General features: G+C 40.2%; 1 protein-coding gene across 1 annotated transcript; it reads left to right on the top strand.

Annotated features, from left to right (window-relative positions):
• Window positions 1–1,494: 1,494 nt before the first annotated feature.
• Window positions 1,495–21,287, top strand: SHISAL2A (shisa like 2A). Its single transcript, XM_021529499.4, has 4 exons — window positions 1,495–1,871; window positions 9,567–9,706; window positions 15,883–15,960; window positions 19,933–21,287. The coding sequence occupies exons 1-3, from the start codon at window positions 1,690–1,692 to the stop codon at window positions 15,912–15,914; spliced, it is 354 nt and encodes a 117-aa protein (XP_021385174.1). The 5' UTR covers window positions 1,495–1,689; the 3' UTR covers window positions 15,915–15,960; window positions 19,933–21,287.
• Window positions 21,288–27,236: the final 5,949 nt, after the last annotated feature.

Genomic DNA, 27,236 nt, shown 5'->3' with positions numbered 1-27,236 from the left:
TGGACAAAGGATCCACCTTTACTCCAACTCTGACACAGGTCTACCTTATACTCATTAATATGAGTCCGATTTTGTGTAAGACTGAGCAGGGAACTGTGATGGGTAATTTTATTTGTTCTTCAATAATATTTCTGAAAGGAAAATAGTTATCTGAGTTCTGACTAATGGAAGAAAGATCTCCGAAAGTAAAACAGCAGTGTGAAATACAAAAATAACTAAGAATGTTCTATATTCCTAAGTCCCTTGGCTACTTGATTTGGGAATGCTCACTTGAAAACATGAACTGAATGACTCCAGAGTTCATGACTCTCTGCCCTAGTTGTTGAATTCTGGTATGATCAGAACCTCAGTGAAAACAAATCAAGAAAGGATAACTCAAAGAAAAAAAACAATCCCAGACAGATAAAGAGAATCAGAGAGAAACATAAGGATGGCAATTCACATTTTGGAAGAAAACTGTTATTAGCAACTGAACAAGGTACATAAAGACATTTCAAGAGATTAATACCAATAAGACTGGACTTGGACATTTCTCCATCCCAGGAAGTTTTAAGACTTACTTAGGTCTCTCTTGTGAACACTAGATTGGCAACTTCACAAAGTCTTGAATCAGTCTCCAAAACCATGACATTTACCCCTGCACTTCTTAGTTTCAACCACACCACATGTTGTTTAGCTGACTGATTCATACACATCATCTGGGCAACAAACTGATGGCTTTTGAGCTGAGACTCAGCCATCCTTCCCTCATTAGAGATTTACCTCAATCACAGAAAAACATTCTTCATGTCTTTGTGACTCAAATGACCAGGAGATTGGTCTCTTAGTCTCAAAATAACACAAGACACTATTGACGTACTGATACTATTGACATAACTGAGGTGAAAAGGCTGCCTTGTGGTCTTTGGTAGATAACTTTCCTGCATACATTTCAAGTAAGTCAATCCTCAATTTTATCATAAAAATAATTGATCTGATTCTATCTGATTTCATCAGAACAACTCAAGTGATGAAGTTACAACTCACAAAATCCCATCACCTCTAGCCTTTTTCTTTGTTGATATTCAATATTCATTGATTTCTCCTGATCTCCCCTTTTCCGGAGTCTTTGCACCAGCCACATCACTGTCATTCATCCTCTCACTTTGTGCACTGCATCTTTAAGTGTTGAGCCTGCTTTTGAGCTGGAGCTTTCCCCCCTCATCAAGCCAAGGGGGCCTGAGTCCCACAGAAGCGCGATCCCTCCCCATGCTCTCCCTGTTTTGCCTGTCCTGAGACCACACCCAGGTTATGAGGAAGGACGGACCCCCGAAAGCTTTCCTCCACACCGGACCCAGCGCTGAGGGACCCCAGCGTCTGCAATCGCAGCCCGGGGCGGGCCGGCCCCTCAGGGCGCCCTCCCGCCCTCCCCTGCCCGCCCTCCCCTGCCCGCCCTGAGGGCGCCCTCCCGCCCTCCCCTGCCCGCCCTGAGGGCGCGGGCGGCTCCCGCCGCTCCCCGCCCTGTGGCGCCCCGGGGCCGGTGGGCGCGGCGGTCCGTGCCGCCAGCGCAGCCCCTGCCCGCCCGGCTCCGCCCGCCACAGCCGCCTCGCCTCGCTTCCCCTCACCTCCCTTCTTCTCGCCTCCCCTCTCCTCCCGCCCGGGTGCCACCGAGCCGAGGCGCCGGGCGGGCAGCGGGCGGGCGGCCGCGCCATGAGCGCCGAGTGCAGCAGTTACCTCAACGCCGACAAGGTGCTGGTGAGCGGGTTCAGCTGCCCGCGGGCGGGCGGCGACGCCCGCGCCGTGTTCTGCTGCGGCTTCCAGGACGTCAAGTACTGCTGCGATGACCCCCACAGCTTCTTCCCCTACGAGCACAGCTACATGTGGTGGCTCAGGTAGGGGAGCGGCGGTGCCTGCCGGGGTAGAGGCTCCGGGCGGGAGACCCGTGGTCGCCCGAGTTCGTCTCGGGTGTGTGTTTATGAGGTACTTGTAGCCGGGCACTTTCAGGCTGCCTTTGTCCCGCCGAGAGTAGCGGTAGAGTTGCATCTTCAGCCCGGAGAGACTTTTGCTCGTGCCAGGGTAGTTTCTGAAGGAAATAACTCGTGGTCTTGGTAAGGAAGCGCTGGGAAACGCGTCTGGCAGAGCACCCGGAGCATCTCCCGCCCTTCGGGCGTGAGGGGAGCGGCTGTCACGGGGCCTGAGCGCGAAGATGCTGCGTGCCATAAAGTTCCCAGTGACTTGAGCTACTTTTCCTTGTACGATAATGCACTAGGTAACTTTCCACTTGGAAGGGGCAGATAATGAGCCTGGTGCTCTCTCGGGCTAGTGCAGGGATCCTTCTGGCTCTGGCTGGATCTCCAGCAGCGGCAGGAAGAGCTGCGCTCGGCCAGCCCGGCTGCTTGCTGTGCCTGATTGGGCTCCACAGCATTCAGGCTGGCCGTGTCAGGATGTTAATACACCTCTTCATGGGGCTTCCACTCTGTTTCTTACGGACTTGTTGTTATCCTTGATTTTGTCGAATCCCCTTCTGGGCTTGCTTATACCGTCTGCTTCTGCAATCCTGGTGGCAGCAGTCACTACCTGCTGTTTGAATATAGATCCTTTTATCTGTTTTATACTGCTCCCTACTACTTTTCCTGAGTGCCCTCTAGTATTAGGATTGTGAGATTTGGTGAACAGCAATTGCAGGTTCACTTTATGCACAGTGTTTAAAATATTGTGAGCATTTGGAGCATCTATTTTCAGCTTTTCACCTTTCCAAACTGAACAGCTTTTGGATTATCCTTCAGGCAGATGCTATGTCACGCTGATCGTTTTAGCTGCATCTCATCCATACTGTTTTTTACTCCACAGGGCTGATCTTGGAGGTGCATAATCTAGAGCTAAATGCCCAAGGTGTGGGTGTGGCAAGACTCACAGAGTGGCCAAATGTTGCCTCCAGTCTCGCTCTCAGTTCCATTCTGTTGGTGGCCAATGTTTTTGTCTGTCTGCCAGTTCACATTGACACCACGATTTCAGTGAGCTCTCACTGAAGACTCTAAAACTTTTCTGGAGTTCAGAACTGCCTGTTCTGAGTTTATTGCTATGTAGACTTGGTTTTGTTCTTTATACATTACATTATGTACACTGAAACTCATGTACATCACTTTTGTCTGCTCACTCAGTTTTCTGTAAGCCTTGTAGTGTTCCTTGCCCTCAGCATTGGATTACTTGTAGGGGCTTAGGATCATCAGAAACTCAGATTTCCTTCTTCCAGGTCATAGATGAAGACATTAATAAAAATTAGTCTCAGTGACATTTCTTTACACTGAATAGAGACCACTTAAGCCTTGCACTTTGTTCCTTATGTTTTTAAGCAGCCTTACATTTGTAGCAAAACCTTTTCCTAATCCTATATAAATTCAGTCTTTTTAACCCCACTTTCAGAGCAGGGTTTTGTCCAAAGGCTTTTTGAGACATGTAACTCTGTCTGCTGGCTTCCTCTATCCATGTGCCTATTGACACTTCATAGACTCCAGCAGATTTACAAGGCAGTGTTTTCCCCTCATCCTAGTGCTGATCCTTTCATTAAAGATTTTATGTCAGGAAGCTGCAAGTGCCATCAGCTCCCTGTGGGGTGGAGCATGGTAATGAGATGATTTGGGGTAGAGGCTTGTCTTCATCAGAGGACCTGTCCCTCATATTTGGGGAGGTGAATTTGGGTATCATAGCCAGGCTCAGATTCAGCACTCTGCAGCCAGACACCCTCAGCACCTTGGCCAGCAGCTCTGCAGTTCCACGTGTGAATTCATTCCCTCAGGGCTCCTGAGTTACTGCTGTCCACTACTGTGGACTTGCTGTTTTAATTTATCTGATCTAATATTTAATGTATTATTAATTAAAATCTAATTTGTCTAGTGTAGAGAGTGGGTTGATTGTGGGGATCTCCCAGCCATCCACCTCTGTGACAGACACACAATTACTTGGTTTCTCTGATGAGAGAAGAGATCTCCAAGTGTCCTTTTTTGCACTTCTGCTATCAAATACCCAACTGTTTTAATGCTATTTTTTTTTTTGCATAGCCTTTGACTGTTTGAATCACAGTAAACCTTCTCAACATGGCAGAAAAACGGAAGGAATAAGTTGATATTGCATCGCAACATCTCATCTGGATGTTGTAATGAAAACTCTTAAAGCTTGATCTTTTCAAAAACTACCTCCAAGAACTGAATCCCAGGAGAGTCTTTCATGAAAAATACCTATCTGAAAGCTCTCCCTTTAAAAAGAGTTTGTAGGGTCTGAGAAGTGACTGCTTAGCCTTCATCTAAGTCAGAAATTTGGGTCCAAACTTTGAAAATTAAGGATTTTTTTTCCTTCTTTATACAGTAGCCCTAAGCTGCTAAAAGAACTAATGGAAATTGCCATTAATGGAGTTTTGATTGTGCTTAACTTCTGACATAAATTACTATATTCATTGTAGAAAATAGGTGAATAAATACAATTTATCTCTCTAAACAAAGTTACTGAGTGGTAAGAATTGAACCACTTCCTATAAATGTTTTCAGTAACAAATAGAATAATTTTTAGTTATTAACACACTAGAAACATTATAGTATTACATCATTTTGAAAACTATATACATTTTCATGTGACAGTTCAATCAGTAGTTTAAAGAAAATATAAAAATAACATTTTCTGGCCTCTCAGAATGTTTTGGTGATCACTAGACTCTTACTGATATTGGTTGGTAGCATTCATATGATAAAATAATCCTCAAAATGCTTCTTTCACAGCCTTTGAGAACACACTTTTAAGACTTGAAACCCTTAAGATTTAAAACTAAACAAGAGTTGGGCAAACCAGTCAAGGTAAGTCTGGAGATGGAAGGGAAAGGATTAGGAGGCTTTGATGGTGGAACTGTTGTAGATTTTGCTGTACTCCAGAACTTGGGAGTTCTTTTCCTAAATCTTCATTTGCTTGACTCCCCCCACATATTTGAAAGCAGTGACTGCACCACAAGTGGTTGGTGGTATCTCAGGGATTACTTCAGTTTGGTGGCACACCAGGTAGAATTTCAGGAAACTCTTGCACATTTCACTTGTTTTCCTGCTGTGGGAGGGACATGGCCAGACCCGTTGGCATCCAGCTCTGATGGAAGCAGTTCATAGAGAAGCCAGCAGCCTTGGCAACACAAAGCAAGTTTCTTGCAGGCCTAGGCTCTTCTATTTTCTTGCCTAATCTCTACTGCCTGTACTGTGTTTAGAACTAGACACTGCCCTATCCTTTAGCAACATGGAACCCTCTTTTCCCCTCCCACTTCTGCAAAATCTGCAATATTTGACAACATCCTAACACCTGCTGTACTGGGAGCTGCTGGACAATGATAGATAATAGACTATTGAGCAAATCTGACACATTTCACATTTTCTGTAGAATTTATTATATATAATTAATAATATTTTCTGTATTTAATTAATAATATTTTAAATTTCTGACTTATACTTTTTTGTTGGTATTTAAGATAAAATAATACAGGTGTTTTGCTGTTGTTGTTTGGTTCTTTTTGGTTTTTTGTTCTTTTTTGATCATAGAACTTGAAAGACTTATTTCCTCAAAAAAGAGGGAAGGATGCATTTTGCTATCTCTTACAGTTGTCAGGAGCCCATGGAACAGGAAGGCAACATTAGGAAAAGGCAGAATTCATCAGAAGGTTATTCAGCTTTTGAATCCACAAAACACAAATGCTATAAAACCCCAATGAGACAAACACTGAGCAGCTCGGCATCCAGAGCCGTGTGCTGTGCGTGTACATGCAGTTATCACATCTGCTTCACCTCCCAAGCAGAGTGGAAGGGAAGAAATGCTGAACATGTGGTATTTGTACTGAACTGCAGCAGTTATGTTCAGTCAGCCTTTTTGTTTCTCTTTGTTCTAAAATATTTTATGCTTATTTTGGTCACTCTTCTATGTAGTCTTATTATTATAATGGCTTATTGCAGTATCAAATAGAATTCTAAGATCCATTCCAAAGCTGTATCTTTTAAGTTGCATATAATAATGCATATTTGATTAAAATTCTGTCAAGCCATATATAAGTTTTACTCAAAATGCCTTCTTAACTAATACCCATAGAGCCATGGTGGCCTAATACTGAGGCCAAGCTTTGCTTGGCTGTACCAACCTCCAGGCATCTGTTTTGGCTTTCCAAAATAGCAAGTCTTTTGTTTCCCTATGCCCATTCTTTCAGTCTCTTGAGAATATTTATCTGTGTGTTTTGCAAATACTATGAACGACACGTCACTGCAACAATGGCATTGGGAACATTTGATTTACTCGAATCTGCGTGACTCATTAGCTTCCTTTTACTTTGTCAGTGGGCAATATTGCCTCTGCTTAGCCACTATTTAAATTTTCCCTGGTTTTGATGGTGTGGATGGGCTAATTTTATGAACTAAAAATAACTGTAGGTGTGTGATGCTGATCATCCACTGACAGACAAGTCGATGGACCCACTCAGCAGCTCTCTGGACACAGCCTGGGGATCCCTGGGGAGGCTGCTGGCAGAGTGGAGCCTCTCTGCTGAGTGAAGCCTTTGGCTGTGCTGCAGGCCTGGGTGTGGCACTCAGTGTAACAGCAGTGAAATAAATGTTTGGTATGCCTCTGTCTTTCTGTGGAAAATAACTTGGGAGAGGTCTGTTTGAATCTTCTACCAAACATAACATTTCTCATGTCAGGGTTGCCCCATGGCCTTTACTGCCATCTTTATGCCAGATCTTTGCTTTGGGGTTGACTGGGTTGTTAATACAGAAGGTTTTGCTCCCTAATGAGGCCACAGCTCTGTGCAAGAGGGACTTTTTTGTTTGCTTGTTTAGTGTCTCTGCTGTCAGAAGACTGATCTCCAAGACATATCCTGAGACCTATAGACTATAGACCACTTGATTGCTGGGTGGCCTTCAGACGGTGTTTAAGGAATGGAAGGTGGAAAAATGCTTTTAGCAAGGGCTTTTTAAAGCAGATATGCAGCACTATGGTAATTGCTGTAGAATCTAGAGGACATGTTGTAAGATTGTTTTTATTTTCAGAGGAGTGTAATTGTTAAAGTGCTCAGTGATCATAGTTATTTGGTGTTTTGTTTTTGAGAACAGCTTTAACTAGTAAAGAATGAAAGAAAGTATTGTGTTCTGGTTAAGAAACATCAGTATTCAGAGCTATGCAAAATATATTAAATTTCTCTGAATTAGATAAATTAAGAAACAACCCTCCATCCCCAAACTTTAACCAAAATTTATCTTATAGAACTTAAATATACCTTCTCTGTGGGTTGATGGCTTCAGCAGTTTGAGAACAATCTGGTATGAAAGCATTGTGTTTAAAAAGAGTAAGTACAAATTGTCCTGATTCCTGATTCATTCAGGAAGTGGGATCAGAGTATCTATTTGATTCTGTGATGCTGGTGAGCTCTTCTCATGTTGCTGCTGGAGCATGATAAACATTTCTTGTAGCACATAACCTATGATGAGTCTTTGACCTGGAGAGTTCTTCAGGTTTTTCTTGCCTTTTCCTTTTGTAACTCCCAGAGCTTCTTACAAAGAAGAATGCATTGTGCTCTGCAGTACACAACTGTATTGTTCATATCATCTTCTACAACTGCTTGGTGGAGAGCTACAACCAAGAAGTAACAGATGTTTGAATAGAAAAATGTATTATCATTGATATGTATTTGATCTATTTGGCTTTTGGGCAGCTGACTCTGCTTAATGTTTGGATAATGGTAAGCAACCTCCTTAGTCCTGCACTGCGGACTGAAATTTAAATGGAATCTTACAATAAAGCTTGTACAATAAATGTACAAAAAAGCACAAATAACTATTTCTGAAGAGCCTTGGCTGTTTCACATGGTTCTGTCTCTATTCAGCCTTCTGTAATGTGTATTTCTTCTATTTTTTTCTATTTCGGTCAAAGTGTTCCAAGTGAAAATGCAAAATAAGACCAGAACCCAGGTGAGATCTCTGAGTGTAGGTCATATTCAGATTGCATAGTAAGCAGAGTATTGCTTGCCTGCAGATTTTGTTTAAGCCAAAAAACAATAAGAAAAAATTTGCTTAATATGTACTTATATGCACAAACATAAGGATATCCTACTTAATGCAGATTATAAATACCCTGAAAATTTTCAGAAGAGTAAATTTGTTCTTTGCAGAACCATTTTGCTGATAATAAATTATTTTAGACGTGCATGGAGCTAAATGTTGCCCAAACTTCATTACTGAATCTGACCAGTAACTAATGAAAACCTCATGTGAAAGTCATAGCAATATCTACTGCTCTCATCCTGCTGATTTAAAAAATTTCTCCTGTGGACATATCTGTGTGCTGGTGCTGTGGGAGCTGGTAGAGAAGCTTTGCAGTATCTTGAATATAAAATTCATAAAAACATCCCAAGGCACAATTCTTCTCATCTTCCTGCAAGGCCACAGTAGAGTTGACTTCTCCCTGATAGCAGTGATATATAAAGGCATTTCTATGACTAGAGGAAGGAGCCTGTAGAATTCAAGACATTAATCTCTCTTCTGTCCTTTTGATGTCTGTCAAAATTGTAAATATAGCAGAGCAGTAATATAAGGATTCTCAGTCCTCAGACTCCTCATCTGTGACCAAAAGGCTGCTGTTTAATTTCACCAGAAGTCAGGATCTTTGTCATGGACTGTAGAATAGAGGACTGGAGCACAGAAGGCATCAAATGGCCCAGGAAAGTGTAGGAAATGATAGCTAGACTGTATTATACTGGGTATTATACTTCGTCATGAGAATTTTATGTTAGGAAAAGACTTGAAAATAAGGGTTGGAGAGATTTCTGTATATACATATACTGTCTCATTGTATGCCTATGGGAGATGTATAAAGTAGCTTTTATTCTGCAGGACAGCACCTTGATATAGTACTGTATGTTTGGCCTCCAGAGTAATTAATTCCTGCTTTTTTGATGCCTTTGATATTTTGAGTAAACTAATTCAGCTTTAGCTTTCCTTTTACTGTGACAAAGATCATGGGAGAATTTCTCCAGTCTTGACTGGAGATTTATTTCATTAACGCAAAGGCACAACAGTGATCACAGTACTCCACCCTACTCTGCAGAGCTGCTAACAGAATTTAATAACATAGATTGCATGGGTTTTTTTAACATTCTAATGGCATTTCAGACTGAAAATACAGCTTTAATAGTCATGTTTTTTGAGCTGCCTGGAACCCTAGAATCCCTCTCTGTGTGTACACTGAAGAACTTTTTGATCTCACTGATATCAGCTACTGCATGAAGTTATTTCTCATTTTCATAAATACACTTGAGGTCAGACTCAGGAGTAATATGCATGAAATGGTCACTGAGGACCAGATGTTCAACTGCTGTGTGATGACATTGACCCTTCTGAGGGCAGTGAAATAACTGCAGTTTATGCAATTGAATTATTGAGCTCTAAACTTTGGTTTACAGTAAAATACAGAGTTACTCCCATGCCTGAGTACAAGTAAACTCCAGACATCTTCTTGACCATTATTTTAATAGGTCCTCTAGGCTGCTTGTACACTTAATTTTTTTTGTTTTTCTCTCTTAGTGTTGGAGCACTCGTGGGCCTGTCAATAGCAGCAGTGGTCCTCTTTGCTTTTATCATCACTGTGTGTGTTCTCTGTTATTTGTTTATCAGCACCAAGCCACGCAGCAAACTTGATACTGGTTTGAGCTTACAGACAGCAGGTAAGACCAGTTGTTATTGATGTGCCTTATCACCTGCAGAGGAAAAGCCTTACTCTGTCTCTAAATGGATGTGGAGGAATCCAACAGTGTGTGTTTTCTTTCTGATGGGAATGTCAAGATGTAATCAAGCTGTCCTGCTGTATGCCTGCTCTGTAAAATCTGTACTAAATTTAAAACAGTTAGCAGGAGCTTAGTATATTCATTTAGTAGTAGGAAGAATGTAGAAGTTTTGCAATACTGAATGAGGGTAAATTAGCCCCTTTATCAGAAAGAGACTTATTGACTTAGTTGCTCTGGATTTCCTGTCAAGAGTACATAAACATATAGTAGTGATTCATTCTAGGAATAAGGATCTCAGGAGAGATTTTAAGTTTATTTTCTTGTCATTTTTTTTTTCCCAATTCTTCCTGACCTAGGATCTAGACTTTGAAGTTTAAAACTCTTTGTTTCAGTAGCAGTAGTCCATGCCTTTGTGCATAGGCTGTGTTGGCAGATGCCTGCAGGAACAGTGCATGTAGTCTGCACTAACCCACTCACATGGGAAAATTGCTGCTGCTGCTCCAGTTCACTACATTTGTGAAATCTGACTGCAGGTCTCCTTGGCAAGATGGGGTGTGATAAATTTTACCCTTTGTCTTGGACGTTCTAAATATTTAAATTATCTGTTTCAGCAGTTCAGCCGGTAAAGCTGTAGAAAATAAAAGGAATGTTGTACTTACGTAGGCATTGGAAATTCAACAAGTTGAAAAAGGAGAATAATTCTAGGGAAAGAGTCCCCTCAGCTCAAATTTTCTCTTTTCTTTTTATTTTAAAATGCTTCTATAACTGCATGGCAGTAAATGACCAATGAGTTACTGTAATTATAGCCTACTATAGAACAGTAAGAGAGAGAGAGTGTCTAGTTAACACAGTCCACTTCATATCAATCTTCCTGTGTCTAATTTTGTTCTCCAGAGAATACAGGCTTTGGTTTAAAAGTGGTTCATAGAGCTGTCAGAACTGCAAAGCCTCCCTTTGTAGCGGTATGAGGTGAGCAAGCTGCCGAAGTCACACATTCAGCAAACTGCTACTAATTTGCAAATTGAAAACTTCACACTTGTCCTGGAAAGAGAGTAGAATTAAGACCTGTTAGCTAGAACAGCCTAAATAAATTCTTGGGTGGGATGAACAAAATGCTGTCGTGCTCTCCTACGAGATGGTTGTGTCTTAAATACAAACTGGCATTATGTTTTTGAACGTGTTGCCTGTTTCACTTCTTTCCTCAGATTTCCCTGCTATGGCACCAGCTCTTACACCATTGCCAGGACAGCAGTGCTGTATTTCTCATAACTTTTATTTTTGTGCCAGACATGTTTGGCACGTGGGGAGCTGGGAAGGAGGCAGGTGCTACTGCACCACTGCTGCCAGGCATTTCTATCTTTCTGTATGGACACAAACCCTGCTGCAAACCCACATCCTGGGTTGTTCCTCTCTTCCTATCATGAGGTGAACAGCATCCCACTGATGATCCAGCATTCATGTAGGCAATCCAAGCCACAATTCCAAACCTTACGAGGCTGGGAAGCTGAGGGATCTTTGCTTTTTCCCAGCCATCTTCAGGGTGTGGTTTGGAGCTTTCCTTGGACAAAATTCCTTTGTATTTAAACATGGTTTTGACTGCTCTCATCCTGTGTTTTTCGCTTTTATTATTATGCTTCTTTGGCTACTTCAAATAACTATTATTTCACATCCAAATTCTCATAGCTTGGCTGTTGGTGAGATGGGTTGCTGGAAATTGAAAGCCAGTTGCTTTGCCAAGGTTGAGAGATCTTGGGAAATATTTTAGGATTTCACTGACAAGCCTGAGTGCTTGCCTTCATCATACTTGGGTTTCTTTTGCATGGAAGTCATGCAAGGGCTGAGTGCCTGAAAACATGGCTGGTTAGCTGCTTGCAGCCCTGGAGAAAATAAAAACAGCCTCTCTCCTCATCTTTCAGTTCTTCTGAGAGTGCAGGATAACTGTACATAAGCAATAAAAACAAATTAAAAATTAAAATAGTTTTTAGATGCTTCAGAAAGCTGCAGGCCTGAGGGCCATGGGTTTTAAGTATGAACTCAGTTCAACACAGCTTTTTCTGAACTAGCATAATTTTGCCTTTAGATGACGGCTGTGTCACACTTTAGTTGTTGTGCAACATCTGCATCCCTGGAGCACTCATAGAGCACTCATTTTTGAAGCAGTATTTTTTATTATATTCAATTTCACCCATAATACATCAGCTCAGTTGGAGTTTCGTATCTCATTAAATGTACAATTGGCTATTTTATGCCTTTCCTAACTCACATAATAGCAAAAGTTGGTCATTGTTCTTGGGCTCATCCTAGTTCTCCTAAATGCAGAAGTTGAGTTGTTGAATTTTTATAGAAATAACTTCCAGGTCGATGATAAATCTAACAATAAATTGAATATGAAGCCCTTTATTATATTTTCTGATTGTACAAAAGGCATATCAACTGGAATTTGCTTCTGTTTAGTCTTAAACAAATGGTCTTCCATAGCGTCAGCAGTGACTGTTACAGATTGGATTCTTGAGTTAGCTAAGGATGTTTTAGACCTAGTAAAAATTTACATTTTAATCTGAGCATTGCATTTCAGAAAAAATGAGCTCAGCCACTGGTATAGGCAAGGAAGAACTACTTGAATGTTACTGGAGTTAGACATTTTTATTTGTAGAGTGCAGAGTTGATCCATAATATGCAAGACAGTATGTGCAGGCAAACACATATAAATGAAGATCCTGCATTTCAGTAGCTCGTTAAGCTCTTTCCAAGAGAAAGTATTTTTCATTGAACCCATTGTAGATGTTTTTGTTTCTCCCATTTGAAGGCTGGAGACCTGTAACAGTGGTAAAAGATGGCCTCAAAGATATCCAAGCCTTGAATACGCAAACATGATGTATTTATTCAAGGTGAAAGGGAATTTTGTCATATCCTGTGTTCTTCTTTTAACAAAAACCTTCTATTTTTGCAAAAGGTTTATCCCCTTCAAAATGTGGGGAGCTAGGAAGTCACAGGATTTTAAGGATTTTGTTAAGGCTGAATGAATAATGCTGGAGCGTCCCCACAATGCAGGATGAGGAGGACTCAGTAAATATTGCATAATTGTCAGGATGGGAATTGTAAACAGTCAGAAAAGGGGAAATCCAGAGGCACACCTTGACTCTGGGAAAAATGCACATACATTTGCCTTGACCAGCAGCTGATGGGAGGGCAGTGATCATCTCAGCTGGACCCTGAGAATGAGCTTTGCCATCAGAGATGTAAAAGGTGGAGAGAGTCTCTCCACCTTGGTGACCCAAACAGTTTTTGAACACATTTTCTGAGTTTCCCTGGTGTTTCTGCTAGGTCTGGCAAGACCTTTGAGATTAAGTGTTGCATGCCACTGCAAAGCATAGATAGCAAATTACATTTTATGATGGTAACCAATACTTTTTCCTTAAAACTTATCACTGGAAGACCTCTGTAAATGTGTTCAGAGTCAGACAGCAGGGACCTTTGGGCTGGAGTGTGAAAGAATTGTGGCCTTGTAAATTAATCATAAGTGCTAGGGAAGATGTGCTTTAATAGAAGTGATTAATTCCTAGTTCTTGCAAAGCAGTAACATCATAATATGCAAAAGTTCATGGTTCCATTTCATAACAAGGAAAAACACAGCTTGAAAAATAGCCAGATGGCTTTTCTGTCCCTATTTCTCTCCTTAATTAAAGATTCCTCGTGGGGAGTTATTCACATATTTGAAATATTCAGGTATTTTGATGAAAAAGCACGAAACTCTCACACACTGTCCTTCTTAGCTCAGTACAATTATCTTACTATTGGTTGTGAAATCAGATAACTGTTGTCTGAACTGAGATGCACTGCTTGGCCTTTGGAGTTTACATTCATAATTTTGCCTTCTAGGTTTAGTAGTAATTTCAACTGTATGGTGTAAGAACTCCATATCTGGCTTTAAATTTCTCCAGTTAGGCTACTTCTGTCTTTGCCAGTCATCTACCTCAGATTTCTGTATGGGGAAAAATTATCTAAATGGGTTCAATTGTTTAAAAAATCACTTCTTTTTTTTTTTCTTTTTTTTTTTTAATGAATAAAATTTCTGTTTTGAAGCTGGGAATTTAAATTTTGTGGAAGGGCACATCACTAGAATAGGTTAAATTTTGAAATGTCTTTATTGGACTCTAGCTTTTAAATTTCCCAGACTTTCTTGTAGCAGTGAGATTTTTACAGCTCATTAGGAATCAGGTTTTTTACTACAAATATGCCCACAGCTGCTGTAGTCTTCAAAAATAAAGTGCCTTCCTCTGTAACTGATAAGAATTATTTTTGTTTCTCTTTGGGTTTGTTTTTTTTCCCAGCTGAAATAACTCAGTTGTTTTCAACTAAGATCTTAGCTTAAATACTATTGTGCAGATTTTTTAAATGCTAAACTATCAAACCCCATTTTTGCATTTTTGAAACCAAATTGCATTTTTTTTCAATTCAAACAAAATAAAATAAAATACAGCTTTCAAAACACTTCAATAACAAATAATTCCCATTTCCGAATCTGCTTTGCTTCAGTTTCTTATTAAATTAAAAAATTATCATTCTCAACTTTTCACTCCTTTTTGGATATAGTGAATCTGTTTTTAAATTCCTTCCTCACATACTGGCTTGGAGAAAAGTACCCTGCCCAGTTAAGTTTATCTTTTCTGTCTCTTTGTGTTGGCCCACACTTGGGAAAATGGAAAATGAGGTCAAAGACACTGTTGAACTAAATGGTAATGGGAAATACAGGGTGGCCTGGGAGGAAGATGGATGAGTTCCATAAGGAGAATAGATGACAGGATAAAGCAGGGAGAGGCTTTGGAGCTGGCAGATAAAGGAGAAAAGTGCAAGGAGCTGAATGCTCCTGAGAGCTTTTGGAAGAGGGAAGGGACTGATGGAGCTGGGAGCAGCAGAACAGGGAGGGAGCAGTCCTGGAGGGGATGGAGGAAGTCCTGGGGGCCAGGAAGTGGAGCAGTGGCTCTGGGTGGGGAGCAGAGAGAAAGATGGAGAGGGAGCCTGGCAGAGGGAAATCTTGTACAGGGTTGAGATTTAGGGCAGAGAAAAGGGAGGGGAGACTCCAAATATGACTTGTTATTCATAGATATGGGGACTGTAATGGGAAGCATAGTAGCAGAAAATAAGGACTGAAAACAGAATGAGGAAAGTGGGAAGGGAATGAAAGAACCAATATCAGGTAAGAAAGAAAATAAAGTTATAAGTGCATTTAGGAAAGTATTTTCTTCTAGAACTTTGTTTTCTCAACTGTCAGCAGGGATCAGTGGAAGCTGCCAGAGTATCTCAATCCTCCCTTCCTACAATGATCCACTGGAGGCTGCCTTTGCTTTAGTTACTCTGGTCAGTAGGGCAAATTCAGTTATCTGTACTGAATTAAAAGATTACTGCTTTTCTGCTCCAAGCAGGTGTCTGTATCAGTTAGCTGGTGGAATTTTAAGTATTACTTACATTAACCTATGAAGTTAAAAAAAAAAACAAAAACATAGTCAAATGCTACTAAGCTTCAAAACCAAATGCTCCAAAGATGGGAGATGCCAGAAGTAAAGATTTTGTGGGAAATTGGTAAAATTCTTAACTAAAAATAGTTTTATATGCTCCTGTCATCACATTAATTTTTCTATAAAACTTGGGTAGCACTTGCAAAGAAATGTTGTGAGCCTCCCTACACACACTAAGAGCTTTGGGATCACTGGATGAAGGTGCACTGAAAGCAACAGTGACTGATTATGTTTGGAGAGGGATGAAAGTTTGAGATTTCTGGTCTGTTTTCTTGAGTATGGAAATTTTTAGTCTGATTTCTTTGAGGAGACTTTCTGATTTCCTGCTACAAACCCAGCTTATACCACAGTGCTGCTTCCTTAAACTGCTCTTCACTTTGATGTTTATTCCTTTTTAACACAAGTAAGTTAATAACTGCAGCCTCCCTGAGGCCCAGGAATGCAAAGTGGAATGGATCCAATCTGTCTCATCCTCTAAAAATTGCAGAAGATTCCAGGAACTGTGATTTTTCTAGTACAGTGAGCATATCTATGTATTACTACTTCAACTGATGGAAGACTAATGATCTTAATTCTTCTAAAAATGCCTTTGTTTTACAGACAGTGAGGCCAGAGGGAGTTCGATATGTTAAAGACAGAGGCACTGAACGGATTCTACCAATGCTATGAAGAAAAGAGGTACCACGAGAACATTTCTTTTTATCTTACTTTGTTGTATTTGTATACTTTCTACTCTGTTTTACATGGATTTTATAAAGTGATTCTTTATGTGGGTTTTTAACTTTTTGAAAAGCACTAGCAAACTGTCTCTGGCTGATTCATTTATACACTGCCCTGATGCTGTCCTTGCACGGGGATGTATCTGCAGAGACTTGGACAGAGTCCTTCCCCAGACAAATCTCTTCTAGATTTACTGGCACTGAATACTCCATCATGGTTATGTGCCAGACAAGATTACATTCCCTTATGCTGTTATTGTCCTTTCCCTGAGCTGCCCTGGGTGCACCAGAGCTTACTAAGGAGGCAGACACTGTAACTTATTCAAAAGAATTTCTTTAGTGACGAATTGCCAGAAAGGCTCCTATATGACAAAGGGTGAAAGCAGTGAAGTTTCTATAGGGCAGTTCAGTCTTCCATTTCTTCCTGGGGGTGCAGGAATCAGTGGCAGGTAAATTCTGCTACAGGGCTGGAGAGGGTTATCTTGCAATAAAATTATTTTTATGCTGAAATCATGTGTAAAGGTCAAACTGCCTATGGCACAGACCATGCAGAATAGTGTTTAAAATGTACCCCAGTACAGATGAGTTGTATTTCAGACTTAAAAGAACTTTATGAATAATGCAGAGGACTTCAGATGGCATGAAACATGCATTTTACTTTCTGCAGGGGGTGAAAACTCATGACTTAACAGTCAAAGAATCTGAGAATAGCTGCAGATCAGCAATGTCTATCACAAGAAAAATAAGTGGTCCTGTTTGCTCAGCAGTTGTTTTCAGATGAGCAGGAAAGTAAATGAGTCAAGACTTTCCTGTTTCACTTATGCCCTTAAAAAAAGCCACACTATGCATCCCAAGTGCAAATGCATCTTTCTCAGAGCTCTTTATCAGCATAACAAGTTGATTTTGGCTCCTTGTCCTTATAAAAATACTGAAGTGTAACAAAACTAATTTCAAAACTCCTAACCACCTCCACACATTTTTTTTTTCTGCTGTTGCAAATGAAATGGCTTGTGGGAGAAAAATGCCATGGAAAGACTAAAATGGATCCTGCAGTCAGAAAGCCGTCTGTAGTGAGAAAATCCAAAAATATCCCAGGCAGGCACCAAGTACTGAGATGAGCTGAGCTCTGTGAATGTGACATTACTTTTTGAAGGCCATAAGCCTCTCATTTCCTCATGCTTCTCATCGCCTGCTTTTCTGTTGTGGTAGAGAGGCTGATGTTTATAGGGTGCCTGCTAACCACCGTTGCTTACAGGGAGGGAATTGAGAGAGAGCTGCAAATGACTTGGGTAGAGTTTGAATGCATGCATTATATAAAGACAAAAAAATCCGGAAGCTTTTTTTGTGGATGAATTACTCAACTTTTTTTTGTTTCAAAATGAGGCTGGCATTGTAGTGAAGACTAAAAGTACTTGAGATCTCATTTGGAGCTAAATCCAGGAAAATTATGTCCTTGGCCTGTGAGCCTTTTTGTTTTCTGATTCAGAATGGAAAAGGAGGCAAGGATCTTTTCTGAACTTCAACATATAATATGGCTGAGTGTCAGTTGAAATTCCAGGTCTCTCACTGGTTTTTGTCTCCTGCTTTTTACATGTGTATGCTGCAGATTTTATACCCACACCTATCATGGGGAGCCACTTCACAGTGAAGCATTAAGCCAGAAAGTCCATCAGTGGCTACAAATTTCTACTGCTGGGAGAAAGCTACAGGTGCCAATTAGATTTCCTTTAGCAGGCGTATTTCTTCTGCCAAATTCACTGAGTTTTAATTAGGAACAGGACCCCTTGTGCCTAGTGTAGTTCAGCATATAATTCAAGCTTGTTTGCCTGCTCTTTTCCAGCAAAAGGGTAAACACAGCTCTTAGCTTTCCAAAGGGAAAGGAGAGAAGCTAGGCAGATAAAGGCATTGCTTCTTACTTAGAGTGATAATACAATAAATTATTAAGTAGTTGAGCTATGCACAAGAAAAATCTGACACAGATTTTGTGAAGACAGATCATGACAAATCAATCTAATTTCTCTTTGTCAAGGTAATTTTACCTATCAGGTAAATGGGAACAAGTGGCTGTGATTACAGATCGTTATGAAAATGCAGTCAAAGAGAAATTTTCAGTGACTCATTCTCAAGCGCATTTTTGGAGGGAAGAAGGATGTCTTGGGAAGTGTCTGGCACATTATCCCAGAAAAGTAGTAAGTGCTTGGCTGAAGGACTAAAGAGCACATGAATAAAATTTTTGAATGACACCACCCTGAGAAGGGTTGCAAGACTCTGGGGCTAAAACTACCTTTCAGAATTATCTCTGTGCCCTTGAGAAATGTTCTGAAATAAAAATAAAGTGAAATAGAATAAAAATCAAGGTGCTGTAGTTAAAGAGGAGAAACTATATCCTCAAGTATAATTAAAGAAGCTGACAAAATAGTAAAGAAATGCTTTCTAATGTCCAGTCAAAACCTCCCCTAGTGCAGCTTTGAACCATTCCCAGGCATCCTTTCACTGGATTCCAGGAAGAATTGATCAGAGAATCACAGCATGGTTTGGGCTGGAGGGGGCCTTTAGGATCATCTAGTTCCAATCCTGCTCTCATGGGCAGGGACACCTTCCAGTAGACGAGGTTGCTCAGAGCTCCATCCCACCTTGAACACTTCCAGGAATGGGGTATCCACAGCTTCTCTGGGCAACCTGTGCCAGGGCCACCATTCTCTCCACATTCCCCTCATCAGGAAGGCTGGACAGAGCAGTGAGGTCACCCCTCAGCCTCCTTGTCCCTGAGCTAGACAAACCCAAAGGCACTGCTCATGGGACACTCATTCCACCTGTCCTTCCAACCCTTTCCCCAGCTTTGTTGGTCTCTTCTGGATGCTTTTGAGTCCCTTAACATTCTTTTTGAATTGTGGAACCCAGAACCACACTCCACATTCACATGCACCATGGTTCAATACAGCAGGATAACCCCTCTTCTGAGCAGCTGGTTATTTATCTGACACAATCCAGGACAGAATTTACCTTCTCAGCTGCCACTGCCGGGGAAGGGTACAAATCTAACTTTACATGTATGTCTTAGGTTTTCTTTTAAGTTCATCAGGAATGTGTAACCATCCTCAGAGTCTTCAGCAGAAAATAATCTAGAATCCATAAAAAGTATCATTGATAATTCAGATGAGCATCATTCCTCTCAGTGAAACAGAACTGTCAGGATGCTCTTGCTGCTAGTTACCATCTGCCTTGAGTCCAAGATTTCATGCTTCAGAACTTCTGTCAATAGATGAGTTAGCTGATATTGTCCAGCCACTCTTCAGTGTGTGTCCATTATTTTACATATCCAGACAAGCATTTGCTTCTAAACCCATCTGTACCAACAGCTGTTGTGTTTTACCTCAGAATCAATCCTGCTTTAATGAGCAGTAGAGCAATTTATTTGTATAGAAATTCCTCAAGTGTAGTTTGGAATATGTTCTGGTGTCTTTCAGGGTTAAAGGCATGCATTGTGAATATGTCTATCATTAAAAATAAATTAAATGAATGGTTTGATATAGATATTAGTGGTGCATTTTCCAAGAAGCACTGCATAGAAATGTTAGATGAATGACTGTCTTTATCTATAAAACCTTTTTTGTTTTGTTTCAGCACCATTGTGTGTGGGCTTTTATCACATGCAGGGGGAAGTTCTCACTTGCCCAGCAGAGGAGCAGCAGCAGAGCTACCCATCCACAAACACCCCCAGAGGAGGCACTTAGTGTTTCATAGCTCTAGTAATGCCCTTTATGGGTGCTGTTCTTCACCCAATAAAGGTTAGGAATATAATGAGGTACTTGGAAAGAAGTATCTGTGCCAGTGAAATGGATTTAGCTGTGTGGTTTGTTCTGGATTTTTTTGTAGGAAAAAATTCTTCCCCTGTTCAGTCTAACTTGTAACTGTTACTGGTATTTTGCAGATACAGAGCTGCATCCCTAACAAAACCTCCACCAAAACAAGCTGTTGACAGAGCCAAGTAACTTCAAGACATTTCCTAAGCCACAAAGATGGACTGTGAACATAAGCCACGAGAACTGACTCACTCTTCCAGAGGTGTTTCCTGGCTCTTACAACCACTGTTGATAACCAGAGGCCAATCTGAAGCTGTGCCAGGCTGTGTTTCTGTATGGTTGCTATACTAAGAAATTGTGTAATTTGATTTGCACATGTCAACTACTGCTGTTCATTTTCATGCAAGTTGTCTCTACCCTGTGCAATTCCAGTGAGATAACGCAGTTGTCAAGCAGAGCAGAATTTGGCACACCATGTTGACCAAGCTTTATTTTAAGCTTTCCTCATGTGCCATCTCAGTGTGGTGTCTTCATGTCATGAACATGGTTGTCTTTAGCCAAATGTGACTGTTCAGTGCACAAACCAACGTGAATGTAGTACCTCAATAAAATCTGGCATTTATGTTGTATTTTTCTTAATTTATCATTTCCCCACACCTTGTTTCCTCTGAAGATTCTTGTGAATCTTGAAATTATTTTGATGGGAGAATTTTCTAACAAAAGGTGAAGTTAATAAAGAATAAGTTTTTGTAGGGAAGTTAAGATTTTAACAGCTGTTTCAACTGGCATTAGTATACACAGAAATAAATTGAAATAAACATCCACAATTGTTTTGCAGATTCTTCATCAAAAGATGTTGGAATATTTCTTGGGAAGCAAACTAAAATTTTCCAGTAGTATTTCAGTTTGGATCACTAATTTGTGAAGTGTTAAACTTCCTTCAGGTAATCAAAGAGCTCTACTTGCACATTTTATTTCCCCAGAAGTCTTAGGAACAACCAACACAATCTTAACTGTCATATTTAAGTTGTCAGTTTGTTCAAGCTTTCAGTCTTGAAATCATGAACATTAATGATAATGATTTCTTTTCATCTTGTGAGGCTTCTGTGAGTGATCAAAAGAATTTCAAAACTGTTTAACCATGCTATTGATATTAAGGCAGTAGACAGATTATAACTTGCATTTGCAGATGAGGCCTAAATATTTACCTACCATGTCAATTTTGTCTGCAGTTATACTTCAACTTGTTAAGACAAAATCCTTGTCTACTGTTTGGGAGTGACATCTTTTTGTGTGATAATGCTTGACATTTAAACTCTGTAGCTGTCTGGTACTGTGCATCAAAACCCCAAAGTGCTTCTGATCTCACCTGCTCTTGTGTGAAACAATACACCAGTGCCTCCCACCGAAGTAGAGAATGTGATGCGTGTTCTTCCCATAGCTGTCTGTATATAATATCTCATTAAACTGCTATTTGCCACGATGGACTGGGAGAAAATTGAAACCACATTGGATACATAAAGAAAATGTTTTTATAACAACAGGTCATAAACCTGATCTTCTGGCCTCATAACTTTCTTGATTGGGACTGTCAAAGAGCAGAAGGGGAAGGATTTATGAGTTTTGCCATTTGGTTTCCTCGGAGGATGCCAGACATGAGATAAACATTCTGGAAGCATATGCTTAATTTTAAACCACCAATAAAAGATTTATGGAAGATAAAAAAGAAAGATTTAAGTTGTTCTAACTTCATACAAATTTGAGTCAGCACTTCTTTAATTTTTAAATTATAAAGATACTTAAAAGTAACAAGACGTACTTGATATGTTGAGTGTTGCAAATCAAAATATCTTTGATTTCTGTCTCTTGGGCAACTTCAAAATCTTTGATTCCTCAAATAACAAGGTTATTTTCCCCTTGCATACTGGACTATTTATTGATTTTGAGTCTCTTAAGACACCAAAGTAGCAGAATTAAAAGTAAAAAACAGAATGCAAAAAGAGTGGTTCTAGTTCTTTAGTTAGGTCCAATGTGTGTTTTTGTTTTCTGTCACTGTGCTTAGGAAAACCCATTCCTTTGCCCTTTTATCTAGTTATTTTGTAATTGAGGGTTTCTAAATGTCACCAAAAAGTACCTCCCACACAGGTTTGATTAGGGAATTAGCACACTGCCCAAAACAGCTTTCAAATGTAATCTGCAGTCACAACAAGCATGACTCCCTGTGCTTAATAGGCATAATAAGCCTTAATGTACTTGTTAGACATAGCCCTAATTTTTGCCCTGGGAACGTTTTAAGCTTAAATTGCTTAAATTACCACATAAAGCAAATTCAGGGCTGTTGTGCCATCAGCCATACAGAAGCTACTATATCTCACAGGAGTTGCTATGAGCATTTTTTATTGCTTTTTAAAGTTGATGAGTTTTTCTAATCATAGGGCCAAAATAAAAGTTGTGTGAAACAGGCTTCTCAGACTGTGGGACATAGAAAGTGTGTTTGTGTCTGTGCACACACAGATACCAGCAGAGCAGCACGAGCAGCAGCCCCTGATGGATTTCAGTGGGGCCAGGCTGGCTGGTCCCCACTGACAGTTCTGGGCCTGGCTGCTTCTTCCCTTGGAGTCAAACTGGCAGCAGTGGCAGCAAAGTGATCTACTCTTGCCATCCCCTACCATTCTCTAGATACTGCAATATTAGTAACTGCCTGTTCACTTGCATTACTTTATCTGACTTTGGGTCTACGTAGAAAATAAATAATTGATGTTGCTACACAATCAGTCAAGTAAATAATGATTTTCATAATTAATCACTTTTAAGTATAATTTCTGAAGGCTTTATCCTTAACGATTTTTAAATTATGGAAGAAAGACCAAAGAAAAGTCACAGTTTTACTGAATGAAAAATACTAGAGATCCTCACAACTGTTACATCCTTCAAGTTTTGGAAAAATTGAGGCAGGAAATAACATAGATTCAGCTACTTCCTAGGAGTAAAAATGAGAAGCTTTAAAGTTCTGTTCTGTTAGCCTGAAGCTCACAGGAATCCTGTCTTTTAAGGTGAAGTGAGGAATTAAAAAATTTGTCCAATAGATTTTGAAGTGATCTTGTTATTTTCAGAGTAATTTGTTGGAACTTTAGGAATTTAAGAAAAAAGTACATATTTTAACAGATACTGAATAATGGGGTAGAGATGCAGTAATATTGTATTAAAAGCAGAGGGTGAGAGGATTCTACAATGGACTGGCTTTTTTGGAAAATTGGCTCTGAGCCATATGAAGGATGTCTGGTTAAAAAGAAAAAAAAAAAAAAAAGGAGATCTCTGCTGCAGAGAAAAAGTGAAAAAGTTGAAAACCTCATCTGAACAACCACCATCAGGATCTGTCCAAGTTCCCAACACCATTTATTTCTTGGTCTTTGGAACAGGTGCAGGTTTCTAGTGCTCAGCAGGATTATTGCAGTTAGCATCCCTTTCCTGTCATTCTGTAATTCCTGAGTGTGGTACACACATAGAGATAAGTGATTCAGGTATGTGTGTAGTGTGTGTATAAGATACCTTTGTATGGAAAAAACCTACCCAGGCATCTCTGAAATCCCTAAATCTGTGACCAATATACTGAAACTTAGATTTCAAATGTATTATAAACCAGCAAATTGAAAGAATCTTTTTAGTCCCATCCATTACTCCTATGCTTTTTCCAACCCACATCTTTTAGAAAAACTGTTGAAGAGCCTTGCTTTATATACTGAGAGTACATTTTGATGGCAGCAACAAAACAGAGTGGTGAAAATGATTAATGGAAATAGTGTAAGTTCAAAGAGATGCATACAAGCACCTATTTTGCATCTGATGTTTCAGGATACTAAAGCTGAAGAGTATCTTAAAGAACCACAGCTTCCCTTTCCCCCGGTTTAAAATGAAGCTGGTGGCAAGAGGGTATTAAGGACCATGATTATTTTCTTTCCTCCATCAGCAGTGCTGAACATTTTGCCAGCTGGGCCACACAGTGTGACCTAGAGGTTTTGAGGGAAAATGGGTTGTTTAGGCTTTGGTTGGCTGTGGATTAACTTCTGCAGAGGAGCATTAGCATCTTGAGCCTCCTGAGCCCTAGTCCAGGCAAAATCTGGATCTGTTCCAAAAGGGTGGGTAAAGCAAGAGCCAGGGTTTGTCCCCAGAATTACAAAGGAGAGTGAGCAGCAGGCTTATGAACATTTTATGTTGTCAGTTCTCATGCTTATTATGATAATCTGGATTTCACAGGTAACACCTTGCATTGACCTGGTCCTTTGCCATTATTGCTGCCTCTGTTTTCCCTCTTCTGTCACACATGGAAACCTTTTAGGTGTTGATGCAGGGTCAAGTGAATACTGAAGTGGCTCTGCAATGGCTTTTATAGGACTGAACTCCAAAACAGAAAAGCCTTGTGGAAACCAAGCCTCAGGTCAGATGCATCCCTGCCCAAAGTTGTGACTTAGTCCAGGGAGAGTGAGATGTTCCTCTTGTTCCTTATGAATGACTACTTTGTTTCTGCAAACAAATGTAAGGTTTAGTATGTTTCCCTTAATGAATGTACTGAGAAATTGAATCAGTATTTTTGAATCAACCACAGAAATTTCAGTAAATTGGATCTTCTTTTATAGTGCTGAATCAAAATGTCAGACCAACACAACTCAATTATAGTTGAGGAAATAAAACAACATGGTGAATATCAGCAAATTATTTCAAATTGCCAATGCCATAACTACCTGTGGGAAACAAGAACAAACAAGGCAAAGATTCAGCTGTGGGAAAATTGGCTCAGAGCAACTTATTTGCAAAGTTTCAAAACTATTTTTTTCACCCCATCTGAGCTTTATAGACTAGCTGCACCCTTCAGTTACTGTTTTTGCTAAAGAGATGTTTTAGCTGCAAAGAAGTGAGGCAAAGTAACGGGAGAATCAGTATTTGTGCATTTGGGTTTTTAAAAGATAAAGGAAATTCTTGTCCTTTCAGTCCAAAATTGGTTTTCATTTTGTCCTTTATAAAAAAGATCCCAAAATCCTTTCTCCAGAGGAGAAAATAATGAAGCTGGGAAATTTTTCTTTGCATTTTTAATGATATTGAGAGACATGGTGCTGCAGTGACTTTAATGTCATGTGAGATGGTGTCTGTTTCCTACAGCATGAAAAGCCAGAAACTGCAAGTGAAATGTATGGATTTATTAATGATGAAGACAACAAATTCAGAATCTCTCCACAATTAACAAGTAACTCAAGAACTAGATTATGTATTCATGCAATACACGTGTTTTAAAAAAATAATAACAGTTTGAGCTACAGTTGGGAAAGCAAGGGCTGAAGTTGTTGGCTCTAATGACTAAATGTACAGATCAGCTCTGACTAATATGTTTCCTCTTTGGTACAAGTTATTAGGTCCTGTAATTTGTGAATATTTTGTATTTTTTATTTTCTCCGTTGCCATGGGAAGGCAGAAACTGGGAAAGCAAAGGTCATGAGGACTGGTCAAATCTTTTAGATAAAAAGATTGTCAAGTGGTGACTTCACAAGTGGTAACTTGTCCTGCAGGTCCTCATCTCTACCCTGAGGATGAAAGTGCTGAGCCTGAGCAGGAGCTGCTGGTACAACACCACTCTGGTAAAACTGTGGTTTCCTTCAAGCTTTGATGAAGTTTTGGGTTTGTGGTTTTGGCTCTGCCTCTTCCCCTTGGTGCTGATTAGCATGTTAATGGGTGGCAGTTGGCGTCAAGATCCCTCTAATACGTCACAACTGGAGAGCTTGTTCCACTTGAGACAAATGCAGGTTTATCAACAGGCAGTGTTTCATATTTATCAGCTTAGCAACAGCAGGTAGTGTGAGGAGCCTGAAGAGTCCTCAGTGGTAGCATGTAATAAAGTCAAACAAAGTAATTTTCTAAGTTATTCAGAATATCACAATATCTTAAATAATAATTTCTTAAAAATGGTAAAGCACTGCACAGTCAGTCTGTAGTGTCAGACAAGGCATGTGGAATATTACTTTAACTCACCAGCTAACAGTTAATTATGAGCCAGCCAAAAATAAAATCATCACAAAACATGATGTCCTGTGCAGCTGCTTTTGGGAATAGCATAAGGAAGCATAAGATATCCCAGGACAGAGAAAAATGAAAGTGCAGAATTCTGTTTCAGTGATATAATGGGACTAAATTAAATCTGTAAGTTAGTCCTGGGGAATTCAAACAGCCACAGAAGGAATTCACTGGCAGATCACTGGGCTGTATCTAAGCAGTACTCAGCATGCGTTGCTTATCCCACATGGTAACATTCAGGGAAAGGGAAATAGACAGGAGCAACAAGCATGAACAGTACAAAAGTTTACTCCAAAAGATGGAGTTAGAAAGGACTCTGAGAACAGAAAACCTGTGGAAGGTGTTGTTCTGTCTGGTCATTTACACCACAGACAAAATGTTGGAAATTGTATGGATATATCCTGTCAAGGACACTGGCTAATAGATAGCCATGTCCAGCTTCATCATAACCTGCAAAAAATTCTGTAGCTCAGGCTTGTCTGGGCAAAATTGTGATGTGCAATGCCAGGGATAGACCATCTGTTTCCTTGTGCTGTTTGAAAAGCACACAGAGAAATGGGAAAGGAAGGACCATGTAAGACAAAGCCATTCTCCACCCAGGGCTTATTGATCCAGGTGTGCTGCTGTAGCAAAGAATTCAGTGAGGTTGTTCCCATGTTTCCTTCTGCAGCTGCCAGATCTCAGGCTGCCCTGCTCAGCAGTCACCCTGTGACTTGCTAAAGTGGCAGGTCACCCAGGAGCATGGCACTGTCAGGGGCTCACATCCAGGCCTTCACACACTCCTGTACTTTCTCTAGTGTCTAACACGACAGCAGAGATGTGAGAGAAAGGTTTTTGGGAAAGTTATTTTTCAGCCTTCCAGATTTCAAATTCTTCCTGCCTCAGGAGAAAATGGTGTTTGTGTAGGTTTCAAGTCTCACAGAATGAAATGATTCGGGAAAAAGTATTTGAAGTTTTGGATTCTGGGTCATACCACCCTTAACATTTACACTTTTCCAATTTGTTCTTCTCTTTCAGCTATACCGTGTTCATTTCAGTATCTAAAACTCTGGGGTTTGGCTGGAAAATATTAGACTAATCCCAGGTAACTTTCAGAATCTAAGATCACCTAGTTATATATAAGGTATGCCTTGAAACAGGTTTGGAATATGAATATTTTTACAAATACATATGTTTTCCAGTTTAATGACTAGGAAGAGTAGGATCCCCCAGTATTTAACCCACATAACAGCCTTTTAAAGAGTAAATTTCTAGGAGGCAGGAATGCTGCACATGCTTAAGAAAGGAATGGAAGGAAATATGAGGAAGTCCACATTTCTCTGGAAGTTAAGGAGCAGACTTCAAATGTCATTAAGCATAAATTAAGTCTGAC

This window comes from Lonchura striata, chromosome 8 (assembly GCF_050655825.1).
Source record: "Lonchura striata isolate lonStrDom1 chromosome 8, ASM5065582v1, whole genome shotgun sequence".
NCBI lineage: Eukaryota > Metazoa > Chordata > Aves > Passeriformes > Estrildidae > Lonchura > Lonchura striata.
Note: the sequence above shows the minus strand (reverse complement) of the source record. Positions and strands in the feature narration are given on the sequence as shown.

Coding starts and splice junctions, on each gene's coding strand:
- SHISAL2A (XM_021529499.4), top strand. CDS start 1,690: ATGAGCGCCGAGTGCAGCAGTTACCTCAACGCCGACAAGGTGCTGGTG. Junction 1,872..9,566: donor AGCTACATGTGGTGGCTCAG/GTAGGGGAGCGG, acceptor TTTCTCTCTTAG/TGTTGGAGCACTCGTGGGCC. Junction 9,707..15,882: donor TTTGAGCTTACAGACAGCAG/GTAAGACCAGTT, acceptor TTTGTTTTACAG/ACAGTGAGGCCAGAGGGAGT.